General features: G+C 43.6%; 1 protein-coding gene across 1 annotated transcript in view; it reads right to left on the reverse strand.

Annotated features, from left to right (window-relative positions):
- Positions 1–20,739, reverse strand: part of ADAMTS2 (ADAM metallopeptidase with thrombospondin type 1 motif 2) — a 293,292-nt gene that overhangs the window by 41,273 nt on the left and 231,280 nt on the right. Inside the window, exons 8-10 of the mRNA XM_075009479.1 lie at positions 20,447–20,590; positions 18,017–18,149; positions 8,881–8,994 (exon numbers count right to left, since the gene is read on the reverse strand). Coding sequence (XP_074865580.1) covers positions 8,881–8,994; positions 18,017–18,149; positions 20,447–20,590 — 391 coding nt within the window. The remainder of the gene's footprint in view (positions 1–8,880; positions 8,995–18,016; positions 18,150–20,446; positions 20,591–20,739) is intronic.

Below are 20,739 nucleotides of genomic sequence, written 5' to 3' on the forward strand. Positions count from 1 at the left end.
AGAAATTCTTTCTATTTTTATGGGAGCAGTGAGTCCCCTGTGGACTGCCAGTCCCCACGCAGTAAACATGGAAGTTGAAGTTTAGCCATCAAGAAACATGCAAAATGAGTCACCTCCAGTTCTGCCAATTCTCGTTTAGGGCTGAAAGGAGAAAAGCTCGCAGGGGGCGCCTGCACAGGAGAACAAGCTCCGTAACAGAATCCAGCATGGTATTACTTGTTTAAGGGGAAGGAGCGTGAGGAGGTCAAAAATAAATAGCTTGATCTCCAGTGTAATGAAGGAAACTGGATTCTTTCCGTCCCCTAACGAACCTACTTAACATCTTAATCAGCTGGAGAAGAGCCAATGGGAAATGCCATTCCTAGAGAAAACAGGTTTTAAATTTTCATTATGTAACTGACATTAAAGCACAAACCGTTTTTTGGTAAGAAGGCATAAAAGGGAGGGTAAACATGAACCATTTTCCGAGAAGAATAGGAGACAATTCGGCTTTTTGTCTCACCCCTTTCTCCAGCAGAAAGGAAAGTCGAAATAAATTTTCCAGGAGAGGAAGCTCGAATCTTTAGCAGTAAAATATTCTACTACTGATTTCAGCTGTTCTTTGAAATGAAAGATGTAGCTGCCAAGAAGGTGCCAGTGTGTTTCTAAAGCAGCAGATCTCAGCTGTGGGTCCAAGGCCTGCTGGGAGGCCGTGAGCAAGTTTCAGGGGATCGGCCAAATAATGCTGGCATTAAACTCACTGGTGGTGGTGGGGGAGAGGGGGTGAGGGCAGGGCAGAAAGCTGCCATGAGTCCCAACCAGCCAGGGCTGATGACAAAGCCTGAGCAGCTGAGCTTCATGCCTCCTCCATGGTGTGGGGCCCTGTACCCTGAATGCTTCTTTCTAATGCCAACCTTGACATGTATATGCTGAAAAATAATTGTTGTGGCACTGCTGGGTTGTGGAGTTTTTATGACATTTGGGGAAAGGGTGATTGGATGAGGATCCCCTGGTCTGAGGGACACTGGCATTTCCAAATTCATTTGCAAGAAACTGGTGGTAAACCTTCTTTCTGGGTCTGAGCCTAAGTTAGAAGAGGTAAGAATGACTTGCTCTATTTACCGCACTTCCTTGCTTTTTGGTCCCCACATTTGTGAGTTAGTCCCAATGTTTGTATGTAGGCTAGCTTTGTGCTTCTCCATCTCCTCGATGCTGGACTGAAATCCTACCAAGGAGAGTTTTTCCCCCATCCATGTGTGGAATAAATTTTTATGTGCACTGAGGCAGGTGTCAAAACAAAAAGCAGTCAAGTAGCACTTTAAAGACTAGCAAAATAGTTCATTAGGTGAGCTTTCGTGGGACAGACCCACTTCTTCAGACCATAGCCAGACCAGAACAGACTCAATATTTAAGGCACAGAGAAATATTGAGTCTGTTCTGGTCTGGCTATGGTCTGAAGAAGTGGGTCTGTCCCACGAAAGCTCACCTAATAAACTATTTTGCTAGTCTTCAAAGTGCTACTTGACTGCTTTTTGTTTCAATAGTGTATAGACTAGCACAGCTTTCTCTCTGTTACTATTCATGAGGCAGGTGTGAATGTGAAGCACCAGGAGAAATATAAAGCTTTAGCTGTGGATGCTCTGCTAACCAGCGGGGCGGCCCTTAACTCTCTTCTGAGTGGCTGCATAAGCGCACATCTTCCAGGGAACAGTGCCCACAAGAGTATTGCACATATGGGTCAACCTGTTCCATTTGTTTCAGCATATTTAGTTGTGAGAGTGAGAGACACCCCCAGGCTTTACGGAAAACTGGTTATGAATATAAATATGCATAACTCAGAAATGCTTTGGAAGAGATGTGGTTTGTGGCCTGTCATTTTTCATGTTATGACCTGCTAGAGCTGTAAATCCTATTTCCGTGCACGTATCATTTTTGCAGTTGAAGTTATAAGTATTGTCTGCTTATTTGTGTCCCAAACTTTTCTCTTTCTGAAGACCGCAACAAGAGGTGCGGCTGCCCTACAGTGAGAGCATGGCTTGGGAGGGGGTAGCATTGTTTAGTCATCAAAGAGCCTTTATGAGTGTCATGCCACATCTGAGGAACTTGACTGTGAACATGCAATCCGGCAGACAGGCAATGGCTGATTGCCTATAAAGGACTTGGACAGGTGATCTGCTCATGTGACAAGCTCCATCTGGGCGCATACTCTGACACAAAAGGTGTGTCTACACCTGCATTCCTCTTTCGAAAGAGGGATGCAAATGAGGGAAATTGAAAATGCAAATGATGTGCATATTTGCATATTCAGCACCTCATTTACATATTCTTATTTCAAAAGAGCTTCTTTCGAAAGAAGAAAACCAGCATAGACACTGCTGTTTTGAAAGTAAACCCCATCTTTGAAAGAATCCTTCTTCTCATTAAATAAAGGGTTAGGAGTCCATTAAATAAAGGGTAGAAGGATTCTTTCAAAGATGGGGTTTAGTTTTGAAAGAGCAGTGTCTACATTGGTTTTCTTCTTTCGAAAGACGTTCTTTTAAAATAAGAACATGCAAATAAGGTGCTAAATATGCAAATATGCACATAATTTGCATTTTCAATTTCCCTCATTTGCATACCTCTTTTGAAAGAGGAATGCAAGTATAGACATACCCAAAGAGAACAATGAAATTGCCTCCGCAGCAGAAAGGTATAAAGAGGACCCTGGGGTTCTTCCATCATTTGCCTTCAGCCTGCCTTGGAAATTACCTGATACACCCTAAAAAAGGAGGACTTTACTGGAGACCCAGGTCAGGATAAGATCTCATAGAAACATGGAGATATACGTATATTTCATAGTGCAGTAAGTGACCTTGAAAAGTTATCAAGTCCTGTCCCCTGCACTCACAGGTGGACCTATCACCATCACACACGGATTTCTTGTTAAATCTAACTTACCCCAGAACCTTGAAAGGCCGCGCAAGTTTTGAGCTCAAACACCTATGTTTACAAAGTCAGTGTGCTCACCACTATGATAGCCCACCTCCCATTTCTGACCTGAAGATTTCCCCTGATACAAAGACAGCTATTTAGGGTAAGACATCATGAGAATAGAATTGGCTGTGTGTTTTCTCTTTTGTTTGATTTGGTAACTCATTTTGATCTCCTTGTCCTTATCTATGAACTCTTATATCCTGCTGTTTTGCTTAATAAAACTCTTTTATTCATAATCAAGCCCGGTGTAAATTATTACCTAGGGAGAGCTTCCACTGTGCATTTCTCTCTTTCATAGATAAGGGAGACTTGCATAATGAGCCCTCTCTGGGCAAATCAGGGTTGACTCCCTGGGTGCTTAAACATTGTCCATTGCTCAGCATGGGGGTGGGACAGTGAACCCAATTCTGCCTTGGCTGGAGGAGACCAGAAGATCTGGCTCAGCAGGACAGAGAGGTGGGGGAGCTCCAGAGAGCAAAAAGGTGGGTGTCAGTTGCATGGTCAGCACATGTGAAAACATCCCAAGGGCTCTTCTGTGACCACACCCCATCACAGCATGAGATGATGAAGCAAAGGTTGTAGTATAACAATGGGCTTTGCAAGACAATACAAGTTTCTTCAAATGGCAAGTCAAGTAGTCTCACCCTGTCTGTAGTGACTACCTTATCCAACTCTCTCTCAGCAAAATACTTTTTGCTTGGTTGATTTTTTAAAAATATTTTTATGTCACTATATTTAATAATTTCCTTCCTTTGGTGAAGGAGGGAACATGAAAGGGATGTTGTGGATTATCTTGTTAAGATGGTGCCAGGGAGGGAAATAGCTGCTACATCAACTGTGTGCTTCGATCTTTGGTTCAGGAGTCAAATATCAAAAATGTCAGTGGTGATGTCACTGAAAGATACAGGTTGAACCATTCTCATCCAGCACCTTTGTGACCTGAATGGTGCCGAATAAGAGAATTTACCAGACCACAGAAGGTCGATATTGTCTAGTAGCATTACTAACACTTCCACTGCTTCCTGGGCTCATAGAAGACATTTAGAGGTAAATTACAGCTAAATAACAGCAGAGAGCACTCAGAGCCAGGACTGGTGGCTGTCAACAAACTTTACGGGACCATGGGAAACTTAGCCACACCCATGATAAATGGTTCTCCATCTAACTAAAATCATGCCAGATTATGGATGTTGCCAGATGAGAGAGTACAGGACTAGAGAGGTTCAGCCTGTACCAAGGTTCTTATCTCTCTTTCTAAGAGCAAAATAAAGGAGTGCCAGGTGGCAGAAGCTTTTGCCTTTCTGTCTGTAGAGAGCAGAAGGATTGCAGCCTGCAATCTCCTTGCATGAATGCTCTTATTTCTTCTCTCTTTCTCAGAGGGAAGGGTTAGCTGTCAGAGCCAAAGCAAAAGTCTTAACCAAAACATACAAGTTTAAAAAAACATACCAAAAGAGTTATAATGACTTCATGCAGTTAGAGAAGCCTGAGGCAAACAGCGGAGCTAAGAGAATCAGACACAAATAAATAAATCAGCCTCTGGAAAGCATATGATTTTTCACATCAAAATGCATTAAGAAGATTTAAGCGTTCCATAGCTGTTCCTTATCTGCAATTCTTGCTGTGCAATTTAGGCAGGATACACAGCTTCATATTACAGCTCCTATCCCACTAGGATACATTTTACACATGGGAGCACTTTAATGAAAGTGTTAATGGGACTGCTCAGATTGCATAGTGTTAAGTGCCCGTATAAATAGTTGCAAGATCAAAGTTTTGAAAAAAGCAGTACAAGGCCCGATCCTGCAATTCCACCTGGCACAGAACACTCTCAGTACTGAAGAAATTAGATTTTGCTAGAATGGAAAACAATATATGAGCTCTCCATAAAATGTAGCAAAAATTAATATTTTGTATGACAGAAGGCAGAATTTTTCCACAGTAATATTTCCTTTTCCACAAAAGTAAAAGGAAGTCAGGAAAATATTTTGACATTTTAACACTAAAAAGAGTGAACTGTCCACCTGTTGCAAATTAATGAAATAAAATTAAGTGAATTTCTTCATTTGCCCAATGGAAATCCATTTGGAACTGGCGAAACCGAACTCTTTAGAGTAATTATTTCCAATAATTCCTGCAAGTATGTTGGACTTCAAATGGAAGCAAATGAACATAAACTGCTAGTTAGGCTCCTACCAAATGCATTGTATACTTTGGTCAATTTCATAGTCATTGGATTTTAAAAAATAGTAAATCAAATGATTTCAGCTACTTAAATCTGAAATTTCACAGTGGTGAATTTTAGGGGACCTGACCCAAATATAGAAGCTGTGTATACAGAGTGGAGGGGTCGGGGGGTGGGAGTTGGGAGAGTGTCACAAGCCTTTTTGTGTAGGGGTTATAAAGTTACACTTCTGGGCTGCTGATGGCAGAGGCACAGCCTTCAGAGCTGGGCAGCTAAATAGCAGCAGTTGCTGGGAGGGAACCCAGCTCTGAAGGCAGAGCCCCCATCAACAGCAATGCAGAAGTAAGGGTGACATGACATAGTATTGCCATCATAATTTCCGTACTGCTGCTAGTGGTGCATTACCTTCAGAGCTGGGCACCCAACCAACAGCCACTGCCCTCTGGCCACCCAGCTCTGAAGACAGAGCAGAAGTAAAGGTGGCAATTCAACTCCCCAATAAACTTATGATGCCCTGCAACTACATTTTGGATCAGGATCCTTAATTTAAGAAACACTAATGTCTCCCACACCCTGAAATCTGTATAGTACAGGGCAAAAGCATACTAAAGACCAGATTCCAGCCAGAGGGTTGGGGGTGGGGCACTGTAGATTTCATGATCCATGATGCATTTTTGATGGCCATGAATTTCATAGGGCCCTACTGATAGGCACAAGACTATTGCAGGAAACAATGGATAAATTCTGGTAAATCTTGCTGGATCAGACAAATACGTAAGAGATTAGAAAATATGTTTGTTCTTTCACTCCTTAATCTCAGAGCTGTGTCCAAAATATAGGCTGGGAATTCAGAACAAGGACAGTTTTGTTGCCATACAATGTTTTCTGAAAACAGCCTCATCTTCATCATAGGTGGCCTTGGTCTCCTGACCATTCCTTCAGTGAAGGTGAGGACAGGCTAGATTAGATTCTGTTCAGTAGCATCAACTGAGGTTGCAAAAGTTCAGAGAGCCACTACCAGTGCTCTGCAAGCAACATTCTGGTGAAAATCTCTTTGTTACTCTCCAAAACAACATCACAACCATTTCTGGCATTCAATCCCTTCAGACGCTATAAAGCCAGCATGATTTTGTTACACTACAGCAGTGTTTAGCTTGGCCCAGTGTTAAAATGGAAACTAGGAATTAGTGGTGACAGCCGTAAATCTCATAAATGGGAACCATATGGTTGGTTCAACCAACACCTTTGGTTGATTATGGTTGTTCTTTTCTCTGCCTGACATTATTCCAACTGAATAGATAAAGTTTCCATTGTAGACAAAGTTTCAAGTTATTTTGCTTTTCCCCAGACTCTGATCAGGCAGGAAGAAATGTGGGATCTTGCACTTCATATAAAAGGAAATTGCAAAAGTAGTGCTTGACTTTCAACTCTCTGTTCTCTATGAACAGTACAATCACATCCTCACTATGTAATCTGTTACACAGAAGAGATCTTGGGGTGGTCCAAAGGGTGTGACAAGAGTACATGAATCAAAAATAGGGGGCAATGACCAGGTGGCAAGGAGTTAATCTGATTTTCCTGCATTCAGAACCACCAAGTACCTCCAGATAAATATCCTGTTCCAATTCAGAGCCAGCAAATTCAAATTTAAGGATACTTTTAAAACTCACGCTATTGTGAATGTATTTTTATTTTATATGATTTTCTAAGGATCACTTGGAAGAATACAAAATGTTTCCCCCCCGAAAAAAACCCTGGAACAGCGTCTTTAGGGTAAGATGTTTATAGTTCTATTATTTACTAAAGTTTCAAAATACGCATAAAGTTCTCTTGCTACTCCCAGAACTTAAAAAAAAATGGCCAATTTATAGTTAGCTGTAAATTTTTTCTCTGGCCAGTAACTCCATATGCAACATCTCAGCTGAAGTACATAAAATCCTGAAGATCTTTGTTTATAATGGAAACATTGGCAGATCCTCAACTATATGGTTGCAAGAGCAAAGTTATTATAGTTGGTTAATGACCTCTGTTTTTTCCTGATTTTGTGTGAAGTGGGAAAATGCACTGCTGGGCCATGAGGAATGGAGAGCCAGCAAAAGGAAAAAAAATATTTTTAATAAAAAAACATGCAAAATCATGTTACAGACCCTCAGACATATGCACGAAGTCCATCCATGTGAAACTAAGCAAAGCAGACTTCATTGTAGGAAAAAGATGATTTCTTTTTTTATTAACCTGAAGCTCCACATTAGTACAAATCAACATGCTTCAAGGTAGGACTCAAAAAGGGATGTGGAACACTAAGTGACAAAATGGCAGACTTCCCTTGCTGCAAGTAATTGTCTAATAAAATAAACAACCAAGGTTAACATGGGAGTTACGCTATTGTCTTCAATGGAGCCAGGACTTCAACCCAAATGCACCCTTTAGTATCAGCTGTTACAAAGGGCGCTAGTTCAGTACAAGAACAACAAACAGTTCACTTATTCTTTAGGATATAACTACTATCTTCAAGATAACCTCTGGCTACAGTTACACTAGCGAGTTTTGGGAGTTTAAGTTTGTTGAGATGAAAAGCAGTAAGTGCCAAATTTTATGAGCTACTGACTTGAAAGGTATGAAGACAGCAAGCCCCTCTTTGTGCCTTTTTTTCTTCACTATTTAACAATAATTATCCAACTCCATTATTCTGTCGCCCACTTTTTAAGACACTGGCATTGGCACTTGAATCACATCCATATGATCCTCCCGATTTACAACTTTCTCAGTATTCTCTGGTAGTCTGTAGTGAACTGTAGTTTAAGGATTACTAAAGAACATTTTCTCCTAGGGTATGTCTACACAGCAGCCTTATTCCAAAATAAGCTATTCCGGAATAGCTTATTTCAAAATAATACTGCTACACACAAAAATGCATTTAGAAATATCACTTAGCTATTTCAAAATACAACATCTACACACGCATTGCCTATTTCAAAACAGTGCTGTTCCCTGTCTTAACAGTGCCTATTTCGAAATAGCTAGCTCAAAATAGGTGCTATTACTCATAGGCTATGTCTACACTAGCATTCCTCTTTTGAAAGAGGCACACAAATGCAGGAAATCTAAAATGCAAATCAGGCACCAATTTACACCTCATTTGCATATTCTTCTTTCAAAAGAAGAAAAGCAGTGTAGACGTGGCTCTTTCAAAAGTAATCCGCATCTTTGAAAGAACCCTTCTTCCCTTTTTTTTTTTTTTTTAAAGGAAGAAGGATTCTTTCGAAGATGGGGTTTACTTTTGAAAGAGCCACATCTATACTGCTTTTCTTCTTTTGAAAAAAGAATATTCAAGTGAAGCACCAGATATGTAAATCTGTACCTCAGTTGCACATTCAATTTCCCTCATTTGCATGCCTCTTTTGAAAGAGGAATGCTAGTGTAGATGCAGCCATAGAATGAGGTTTGCCAATTTTGAAATAAGCCAACTATTATTCTGAACTTATTTTGAAATAGTGGTTACATGGTGTAAGCCCTAGGACAGTTATTTTGAAATAACTTTGCTGCGTAGACCTTCCCTTGGCCTCTGATTTTATCTCTTTTGTATCACTTCTGAACTCAGTATACCATATTGCACACAAATTTTGAGAAGGTCAGACCAGAAAGAACAACGCCATCTTGTTCCTTGATTCTCAGATGCAATTCCCCAAATGTGCGAACACATACACACATGTCCAAGAGCATAAAAATGCAATATAATGTCTCACCTTTCCAGGTGCACACATAGTCCCATCCAGTGGCGGTCCCTTCTTTGTTTTGCAGAAATAAGGGTTATCAGGATGGCTACACCACAGTTGCTTGCAGGGATCAAATGTACGGAACTAAGACAAACAAAAAAACAAAGCAAAGCACATGCTGCTGGAGATGTCCGTCACAGAATTCCAACAGAAACACTCTCTGCAGGTTATCTTCTTCCAGCTGTGAAAGAGGCAGGTGTGATCACCGAGTAAGAAGGATCATTGAATAATATCTCCCTGGCTGGTTCACATTTGAGTGGCCTTTTCAAGCACCAGTACTGGCTGTGGTAGTGAAATCCTGTTCTGACTGGAGTCATGCTGGAAATGTAGGAGGGGGCTCATCTCAAATGGACAAGGGCAATGAACCCTCTTGGGAAAAGCTGCATGCCCTAGAAGGCAGTGGATCTCACTTATTTCTGTAACCGCAATGCCTCGGACCAGGACTCCCCTGTGCTTGCTAGTCAGAGGAAGGCCTGATGCAGCATCTAAACCAACAAGCTTTATGCTGTGTTGGGGCCATGGTGGGCAAAGTCAAAATGGTTTCCTTGTTGACTATGCTCATGGCTGTTAAGTACACACACTGCTATACCGTTGTGAGGAGACACTGGGGGGCAGTGAATGGTCTGCCCAAGCCCTCTTCTTTGCTATGGACACCAGTGCAACTCAGAGCTGGATTTAACATTATGCTGAATTGATACTGGAAACAAACGCCCCATTTGAACAGGTTCCTGAGGGACTGGTAACCGTGGCAGGAAAGCAAACAGAGTGGAAGCAGAAGTTGAAAGAGTAGAAATTCACCCATTCCACTCTAACACAGACTGTCCATTAGGTTAACAGTAGTTATTTGAAGAAAGGTTTACTAAAAAAAATACATACCAGTGACTTTCTCCCATTCACAGGATTGTGTACAGATAACATAATACAGCTGATGCTTAGAGTCTCCTATTCAATGCCAGGAGTCGCTGTGTTTGTCATACACATTATCACTGATGAGTTTTGAAACAGAATTCTCCCTGTGCATGAGCAGCTGCCAGACCTCCTAGGAGCATCTCTTCACATAGCTTACACATTAGTCCCACTTTTAGGAGACAGAAGTGGGAGGCAAAGGTCTACCATGAGTCTCAAAAGATCATCCCTTCTCAGGCCAAGCCGGCAGGGAGTTGTACTAATCTTGCCTGACCTCCAGCTTGCTCTTTGCCTATTATGTTCATGATACAAGGGAGACCACTGCCTCTCTGACTGTGCATGCAGGATGTTCTGTCTACCTTCAGCAACCATATTACATCTTCCTTTCAATAATCCCCAAGCCAACCAGATGGAAGATGGCCGCCTTCGCTGTTGAGTGAGAATTCTCAATGAATGCCACCAACTCAGTGACCAAACATTACTCAGTGATCCCCCAGTCATCAGAGCAGCCACTCAACAAAGTTCCTCCTCGGGGTCATGCAACAAGCCCTGGAATAAGAATCCTGTAACAATGCTGAAGAACTCTCACTGGCAAAATGAGAGTACCTTGGAAATTTACTGAAGACTTACATCAATAGATTCATGTTGCAAGAAACCCACACTGGCAATGACCAACAGCTAGGTGCTACCATATCTATGGATACAACTTAATGACTAGCCATTATTCTCCTTATTATGGCTTGGCAATATACATCAAGGACACCACCCTGAATTTTATTGTTATTCTAGCAACCTACGAAGAGACTACAACTATCACAATTATCAAAACAGTAGAGCTGCACATTACCCAGGTCTATGAAGCCCCTAGCACAAGATGCCCCAACCAGAATTACCTAGCACTCTGATTGCATGCTTCTGTGTGGGTGCTTTTAATAGTCATCACATTAGGTGGGGCTATAAAAGAAATGAAACCAATAATGAAGACCTCATGGACTGGATATCTGCACATGATTTACAAATTTATAAATTAAAACAACAATCACCATTCCGTGAAAGCCACTGGGAACATGGATACAATCCAGGCCTAATGCATGTCTAAACACCACTGTGGTAACAATCTCATCATAACAAGTAAAGTACTATTGGCATTTCCAAACAGCCAACACAGACCTTTAATAATCTATGTAAGCACCAAAATTCCCATGTGCATTCTGAAACAGGTTAGATGATGGAATTTTACTAAAGCTGATTGTGATGCCTACAAATGAGACAGTTGAGAAAACTGTTGCAATGATTCCAGCAAGACTGGAATGCTATCAGAGGTTCACAGAGCTCCTGAAAGTATTAGGAAAGAGGCACAATCAGACCAGGAGACCTCATGCCACAAAAGACCTGCTTTATCCCCTTGACACAGCAAGACTTGATTGCATACAAAACCTTGATTTTGCACGTTCGAGTCACTGAGCCTGGATGCTACTACAAACATCTTGGGGCTGCTAATCCCACAGTGTCAGCCACCAAAAATCCAGCCAAACTCAATAGCCTCCAAACTGGTGAACACAAAAGGACCAATTGATAAACAGCCAAGAAGTGAAATGTATCAACAACTCTACTGAGAAGAATCTTTCAGTGTCGGGACTGAGGAAGTAAAGGTTACTTGCCATGAAACAAAAAGGGAAGGCTGCGGGCCCTGATGTTATTCCACTAGAGATGCTCCACCATCTTGATCCCACGGGGCTCCAATGGCTAGCCACATTACACTCTACTTCCTTAAGAAGAGCAGGAATCCCTGAAAAATGGAGTGAGGAGGCCCACTGACAGCAATTCTGGGCCTCAGGGCAGAGATCACTAGACCCCTCAGCTGGGGCACAAGTCCCCCTCAACCAAGAGAAGCCCTAAGTGCCTCCTCCCCTGCCCTGCCAGAGGCTGGCCTAGTCCACACCCCCACCTGCTGGAATGAGCCTCACACAAGCCACGCTGATTTTCACCTCCCTTCCCCGGACCCAACCTGACTGCTCTACAGAAAGCTGCAGCAACGTCTCTTGATTTGAAGATGCTTTTGATATGCCCCACGCAAGAGCTCTGGCCCAGGAATCCAGCCCTGGAACATGCATGGGAAATAACAAAATCTACTTAATCTACAGATGCTTTTAGGCAGAGCTACTGTAGCACCAGCCAGCCCCTCCATCCAACACTCCAATTACTGGAGCGCTGGGAAATTGCCCCCCTTTGCTCTCTGCCCTCCCTGTCACTGGGCCTGGGTGTGAGGTAAATGCCATTCCAAAGCCTGGAAAGCCCCCTGATGATGCTATAGGTCAATCTCTATTATGCACAACTGATAAATTTGTTGAAATTCTTGATCCTTAGAAGAATACACCCTTTTCCTGAGCCAATTATCCCTGTCGATCAGGTAGACTTCTGACCAAAACACAGTTGTTGTGACTACGTTCTGGCACTCACAACTCACACTGCGGCTGGCTATGAAAAGAACTCCTAAAGACTGGCACAATATCTGTTGACCTGTCACTTGTGTTTGATACTGTATGGATTAAAAGTCTGATGCTGCAACTTGCTAAAATTATGTCTTGCTACCTAACACTCTGCCTGCTGTGTACCATGCTGAATAAGAGATGCCTGTGGGTGTACCTGAGTCATAACATCAGCACACCCAGTATCATAACTAAAGGGCTACCACAAGGCTCTGGACTTGTACCAGTCCTTTTCAATATTTATATTTGTGATGTGCCTCCAACTAAACCACCAAAAGTGGATATTCAGGATATCGAAGCCTCAAACCTCCATGACACTGAGAAAGCATCAAATGAAGATCTACAAAATATGGAACAATATTTCCAGAAATGGAGGATCAAACCAAGCCCTGGAAAAACAGCAGTGAAGAGCACTCCATCTTGATAATAAGAGTGCCAAAGCCACATGGAAAGCAGTGTTCTGTGGTAAAACTGAGAAACATGATTACACTCCCACAGATCTCAGAGTGAAACTCGACTACATCCTCTCACTTCCATGATCATCTTGAGAAGAGAGCTGCAAAGATAAAAATGGGAGCCAACCTAATCCAGGAACGAGCAGGTTCAGCCTCGGGTGCAGCTGTGAACATCTGGCATAGCACTTGTCTATTCAGTAGCTGATTATTGCACTGGTGTGGAGCTAATGCAGTTGCACATAACTTGTAGATATCCACCTGAAAAAAGTGATGCAGTGCATCATGGGAACCCTAAAGTCGACTCCAATGCCACGGCTACCTCACCTGTTCTAACATCATCCCTCACCCCCAACATCCCCTACTGAAACACCAAACTGCTGCGATATTCTGTGAAGCCGAGTGAATCCGGCAAAGTAGATTCCATCCTATTCACCAAGATCTTGGCAATGCTTGTTCTCAACCTCTTAAGTCCCCGAAGCCTTTCTGAGAGCCTTCCTTGAGGCTCATGCAATCATGCTACAATCAGGAGAAGACTTGGAAAGCAGACTGAGTTAAACAGGCCTTTAAAAACAAACAAAAACACACGCAAAAAAAACCCAGCACCAGTTGCCAGATCCCACACAGAAGGTTCCTGGGTTTAACCTTCCACAATCATCTTGGTCAGCTCTGAACTGAATGCAAACCAGCTATGGTGGATGCCGATATCTGATGCACAAAGGGAAAATCAAGGACTCCCCGGTGTGTGAGTGCAGTTCTCCACAACAGACCACTGAATATACCACTACGTACTGCCCAATTTTAAAATATGTTGGAATCATTACTGCCATAAATTCTGCTACTCATGATGTAGTCATTTGGCTTCATCAATGTCATCTGAAATTGTAGTTGCTTCACTACACCAGCCACGTGAAAGAAGCTGCCGCCAGCCAGAGCCCAGAGAGAAAGTGCTAGCTGTAAGGATTTGCTGTGTCAGCAGGTTTTTTACTATCCTGTTCAAATAACTGGCATAGGTAGCCCTCTGACCTCACCCCCTTCTCCCTCCTCTCATCAGCTGGAGGAACCCAGGGATGACTCAAGCCTCAAGCTACCCTCACTGGAGGAACCCTGAGCCAGTTACAGCCGCTCCTTGCCACCTCTCTCCGGATCCCAAGGTGCCTCAGGCAGGTTTTGGGAGGCTGAGGAGACACTATTTGCTTCCCAGATTCCTGGTTTCATCGGCAATATCCCTGGAGTCCATACTGGCTCACCCTGGGAATCTGCATAGGACATAAAAAAAATCATCCAAAACCCCACAAGCAGGGGTTCAGCAGCCACAACAGCACCAAGGAACACTGAGCCTCCCCTGCCTATTATACCCACCACCCCTAATTGTTCCTCTCTAACCTACCCGGGAGTTTTGCAAAAGTAGGCAGGCACCAGCTCTGTGCAGGATAAATGGCATGGCAAGCTTCCTGTTTCAAGCCTGGAACCGCTAATGAAATTAGTGCATAAGAATTTCTTGACCTCTGATTATAACAAAAGACCCAACATGATTAAGAAGAATTTCCTTGTCACATCAAAGTTACTTTATTGTTTCCTTTTCAGAATTAGTTGGGCAAAACAGCCTTCCTGCTAGGCTTCCCTATAATCAGAGCTTCTGTTTTTCAGGGTTTATTAATTTCATTTTGCAAGGTTTATTTGCAGCCATTTTTGAGTTTTATGTAGATATCAAAAATTAAGGGTTTGGGGGGCTCTCTGAATATACTGTAATGGGTGAGATATATTGTCACAGCTTCAGGATACTCTCACCTGTATTTCCCACTGCCATGGTCCTCTCCAGGGGTGCACAATCAAGCACCCAGCCTTGAGCCAGACTCACCCTATAGCAGCGGTCAGCCAATGGGCAAGGTTGGGAAACCCTTCCACAAGCAATTTCCGGTGCAGCTATTTCCCCAGCCAAGGAGAGGGGGAGCAGCTGTGCACAGAACCACTTTTTCTCCTCGTAAGCTGGGTCTGGCCCATGAAGCTTGGCGCTCCCCTTCCCTCTCTCCCCCACACCAGGAAGTCAGCACTGGTACTCCAACCTCATGGCAGGCAACTAAAATGATTAGGGGTTTGGTTAGAGGTTAAAGAGACTGGGACTTTTCAGTCTAGAAAAGAGGAGATTGAGGGGGGATATGATAGAGGTATATAAAATCAGGAGTGCTGTGGAGAGGGTGAATAAAAAAAAAGTTATTTACTTGTTCCCATCATATAAGAACTAGAGAACACCAAAGGAAATTAATGAGTGGCAGGTTTAAAACTCATAAAAGAAAGTTCTTTTTCACACAGCTCACAGTCAACCTGTGGAACTCCTTGCCAGAGGAGGCTGTGAAGGCTTGGACTATAAGAGAGTTCAAAGAAGAGCTAGATAAATTCATGGAGGTTAGGTCCATGAAAGGCTAGTAGCCTTTTAGGAATTATAAATGGTGCCTCTGGCCTCTGTTTGTCAGAGGCTGGAGATGGACAGCAGGAGGCAAGTCGCTTGATCATTGTCATTGGTCCACCCCCTCAGGGGCACCTGGCCACTGTGGGCTAGGCTAGCTGGACCTTTGGTCTGACGCAGTAATGGCCGTTCTTACGGTGTGGGCCTTGAGCACCAGCACAGGCTCCCTTCTGGGGGGGAGAAGGCAGGTGGATGAGCCCTAACCCTGTGGCCCACCTGCAAGACAGTCGCGGACCACTAGGACCGCAGTTTGACAGGCACTGGTCTACAGCTAAGGACTCTTCTCCCACATCCTTCTGACGGGGAGGTCAAAGCTGCATAGCCCCTTGACTTACACCGTGATACTTCCAGCAAGCCAGTCTGCCTGTGCTCTTTCTCCGAGGCTGCCCCAGACCCCACGATTTTGGGAGCCCCCCCTGACCTTACTATGGAAGGGAGTGACTGGGGGACTACAGAGGCCTGGCACAGAAGCTGGTGTCACCTCCCCCATGAACCCACCAGTCTCCTCCACTCTGCCCAGCTGCATTGCCCTCTGCACCCACTGCACCTTGTTTCTCTGCAGGCGGCAGGAAGTCGAGCGTCCCACCCCAGCACGCTCCATTTCCCGGTGCCTGTGAAGAAGAGAGGTGCAGCAGGCTGGGAGAGCATTGTGGTAGGGCAGAGCTGGCTGCCCGGCCACTCCGGCTACTGCCACCCACATGGTGAGTTGCTGGGGTGACCCTTGTGCTGCTGCCACTGCCAAATCAGGCCCCTGCAGTCAGGGTAAGGGGGCAGGGTGAGGTTTGGGGGAGAGGTAGAGAGGGGCCATGGTAGGACCTGGGATGAAAGGGGTTGTCCTGTGCCTGGGCAGTGGGTGTTTGACCCAGGTCCCGCACCCACTACAGGATGAGCCTGATGACCAGTGCATTGCCAGCAGTTACGCGTTACCACAGTGCTCTGTCTACGTAAGCCCCCTTTCTCGTAAGGCAAAAACCCTGCAGAGAAAATGTAATAAAAATAATGAACAGATGTAAACACACACTAAACATGCCAGGAGTCACCCATCAGCCTTAGGGGGCTGAGTCTTTCCAACCCATCTAGGAGGGTTGTGTTCCCAGAGACAGAAAGTCCTGGATCAGAAAAAACAGCCCGAGCCAATTTAAATTAAGCTTTGTTATGCCAAACGCCCTTCCCTTGTCTGTTGGTCTCTGGAAAACCCAGTTTGCACCACTATGTGAAAGTCTCCTTAGGGAGTTTTACCTCTCTGGGGCTATGTCTACACGTGCCCCAAACTTCGAAATGGCCATGCAAATGGCCATTTCGAAGTTTACTAATGAAGCGCTGAAATGCATATTCAGCGCTTCATTAGCATGCGGGCGGCAGCGGCGCTTCGAAATTGACGAGCCTTGGCGCCGCGCGGCGCATCCAGACGGGACTCCTTTTCGAAAGGGCCCCGCCTACTTCGAAGTCCCCTTATTCCCATGAGCTCATGGGAATAAGGGGACTTCGAAGAAGGTGGCGTCCTTTCAAAAAGGAGCCCCGTCTGGACGCGCCGCGCAGCGGCAAGGCTCGTCAATTTCGAAGCGCCGCTGCCGCCCGCATGCTAATGAAGCGCTGAATATGCATTTCAGCGCTTCATTAGTAAACTTCGAAATGGCCATTTGCATGGCCATTTCGAAGTTTGGGGCACGTGTAGACACAGCCTGGATGAGTTTACAACCTGAGTGATACACTCCGCCCCTATGGTTATTCGTTCCTGGAGGAGCTAAACACAACCTCCCCCACCACCGGAAATGCATATAATGCCTGGCACACAGCGATACATAAATCATTGATAACCTTAATCCAATGTTTCCCCAAAGATACTGCATGCAGTTGCAATACCCGTCACATCTATTACATTACTCATGACAGCAGTATATACGGTAGTGAATAATTTCTTTGTAATGTTCCCTAGGGCACTTTAATGTAGCGCTGTGTTAAAGAGCGCTGCAGAACCTGCAGTGTGCACAAGGAGGGCTACATGGACGAATACACAACACAAGTGTGCACTTTAGAAACCACACTGGCCTCAGTACACACTATGGCTCTGTGTAGACAAGCAGAGCCTGGCATGGATACAAAAATGTGGACCCGCATTTGATCCACGCTCACCAGGCTCAAACCATCATCCAATCCACAATCTGCAATTACAGTCACACAACAAATTGGGAGCTAGGAGGGTGGAGGGAGCACAAATGAACAAAGAGTGGGCAGGGTCATGCAGGGAAAAGGCAAGCAGCACAAAGGCAGAGACCTGGGGCTCCACAGGTCAGTACTCACTAGGAGCGGGGAAGATGAGAGGCAGGGTGAGCAGGGCTACAACTTGTCCCCTCCTACAGGGAGATTAAGGACGCGGGTTCTTGTATCCTTTCCTTGCTGGCAGCGCACAGACCTGCTTTTACACACACACACACACACACACACACACACACACACACACACACACACACACACACACACACACACACACACACACAGACAGAGTGGGGGCAAGGGTAGACCTGTGCTGGTATCTGCTCCACCAGCTATGGATATGCAGGACTCTATAGACAAAACCCTTAGATATAAGTAACAATGTCTGTTGTGTTTCCGTATTTATTGGACAGTCGCTGATTTCTTCCTTTTTTCCCCTACCACCAGCATCATTGTATCAGTGTTTATCCTAAAACTTAACATCAGGACTGCTGACTCTAATGTCCTTATTAATGCCACTTCAAGGACAATTACAACACACCTGCATGAGGAACAGCAGAACTAAGCTATGTACTTACAGCCGTGCACATCATGTAGCCCAAACCAAAATCAAAGCGGCACTGCTCATTCATGGAGTAGTGAATTCCAGGCAGCTGGGGAAGGGAAGGCCAATCGTGTTGAAAAGGATCATCACGCAGGCAATCATAGGAACTGCAATTGGCAAAAATCACAGGCACAGAAGGGAGCATGAGACTTTTACTGTTTGTGGTTTCACTACATTTTCAGTTTGAACAAAATACAGGGTACAATTTCTGAGATAAGGGTTCATAAGGAACAGTTAGGATTTCAGGTATGCCGACGTGGTATTTACCCTGCTGTATCTGGATGTAACAGGGGGCAGCATTCGAGCTTTTATTTTTCTTACTTCTTTCCATTATAGTTTCCATTGAGCTAGCAGGTATATTTCTGTAACCCCTCAGAATCCCTATCTGATAACAAACGAATCAAGGAAGAATCCTCTACAATGAAGGCAGAGAAGAAAAGATTTAATTAATTGGTCAACTGTGGAATTTCTTGCCTGCTGCCTTTCACATTAAGCTTTGGAAGCAAGTCAGGACTGCCATCCATGTACACTGCTGGGTTCCTCAATACATTCCTATACACTATTTCAGAAGAAACCAGTCCATGTACAAGCAAGTGTACTTTTTTAGTCTTCACTTTATTAAACCGTAGGGCTGATCCCTTTCTTCTGACAGCTTTCCCGCCTGTACAAAATTCTTCCAGGACTTCCTGAGAACGCGTGTGTATGTGTTTGTGGGAGGGAGGTGTTTCTATTACAGATGCTTCTGGTATCTTAAACACTTGTATGTCTATACTGCAAACTCACTACCTACAATGAACTTGAAAACTAGAGACAGAAGACTCCTAGAACATAGATGGTCCAAACTGTGTCCAGCAGTAATGACTGACTATGGTGCAATGGTGAATTTCATAATTTCAAAGCTATTTTCTCCAGGGTCACATGGTAGATGTCATCCCTGCTATGTTTACATGCGATCTAGTATTATGATGTCACAAAATGAGTTAAATTTAACAAACTCATTTCTCTATTTTTATGGCCATCATTTTCCTCTCATGCTGTCTGCCAACATTCATCAAACTCACAAACGTGGCTGAGAAAAAAGGTAACCAAGAGTCCATTTAGGATCAAACTCCTTGTGGATTCCATAGAAAGAATAGGACTGTCCGATATCTGGCAATTATTCAGGTGATTCTGATGAGCTCAATGAATGAAGGACAAAATTTTGCGTGTAGATCTATTTTAGAACAAGCCATCATGTGCCTTTCTTATCTGTGCAATATTTATATTCATACAAGCATCTTACTGTACCCTGTGCTTAAAAAATAAATCAAAGCTGTAGGCCAGATTACTTTTTTTAAGCACAAAGCACTTAAAGGGACTTAACTGGAAAATCACATCTTCTCCTGATAATTTTTACCCATCACTGCCAAAAATAACATTTCAAATACTGTAAAAAAATGAGAAAATGAAGAGTAGTTTCTATTAATTGGGATTTCATGTATGTTGTGAATCTTTTTTAGTCATTTTCTGACTATATTCAGTTAACAGATTTCCTCCTGTTGTTTGTACGCCTTTCACACGGCAACCAGAGAGAGAATTTAAAAAATAGGAAAAATCTGAGTTTTAAAAACACATCCACTGACCGGAAGACACAAACTAGACCAAGCTCCTTTTTAGTTGTTTTTCACAACTAAGTTTCAAGCTGGTGTTTCTTCGTTAAGCAGGAAAGGAAAACAGAGGAAACTCTTAGAAAGTGTGGATAATGGACTGCCCTTCGTAACGACAGCGTACTTAAAGGTAAAATAAGCACAGAAAGAAAACTGTCAGGCCAAATTCTTCCTTTTGGAGATCTTCAGAGGCTGCCATTGAAGCCAACCGGAAGCCTGCACACACATTCCAAACCACAATTTCCTCCTCAAGTGTCACAGTACAGTGCAATTGGCTGAGCACAGCTTTAGTAGCTGAAAATGCTGCTGCTGTGTTACCACTACCAATCAGAGGTGCAGTCAATTATTCAGCTACAACAGAAGAGTGTTACTCAGATTAATGAGACAGATTTTTCCATCAGCTGCAGGGTGGGAGGAAGCAAGTTCAGAACAAGACCAGTAATGATATTTGCTTGCAGATTCTAGGATGACAGCATACATATTGTCAAATTTCAATAATAATAATAATAATAATAATAATAATAATAATAATAATAATAATAATAGCAGCTATAGTTAAATGAATAGTCAATGTGAGCCTTTGTTATTACCGTTCCTTAAAAAAATGGCTTGGTCCCAGCCAGATGGGGCTTGTTTGTTTTCTTTTTTGTTTTTAATTCCTCCTAGTAACTAATAAAAGCAAAAAGTTCAAATATGACACTCAGAGAGGGTTTTAAAAACTCCCTTGCCAAAGACAGTCAGCTCTGTAAGTTACTCACTGTAGATATCTGCTCAGCTCTTGCTGGCTGCAGCGAGACCAGTGGAAGCGGTGAAAGGCAGCTTGGACCAGAGGGGCCATGATGCTCCCCATTCGAACCTCATCCCCACACCTGTTGCCCTGGCCGTCATGCTCCATGCCTAACCTAGAACAGAAGATAGGAGAAGCGTATTTTCATCCAGGGTAAAATCAAAAGAGCCTAAATGGTTCAGGATTCTTAATCCTACTGAAAGTAAATAGGATGTAGGTTCCTAAGTGACTTACGAAGCTTTTAAAACTTTCGCCTCAAGTGAC

Source organism: Carettochelys insculpta, chromosome 15 (assembly GCF_033958435.1).
Source record: "Carettochelys insculpta isolate YL-2023 chromosome 15, ASM3395843v1, whole genome shotgun sequence".
Lineage (NCBI taxonomy): Eukaryota > Metazoa > Chordata > Testudines > Carettochelyidae > Carettochelys > Carettochelys insculpta.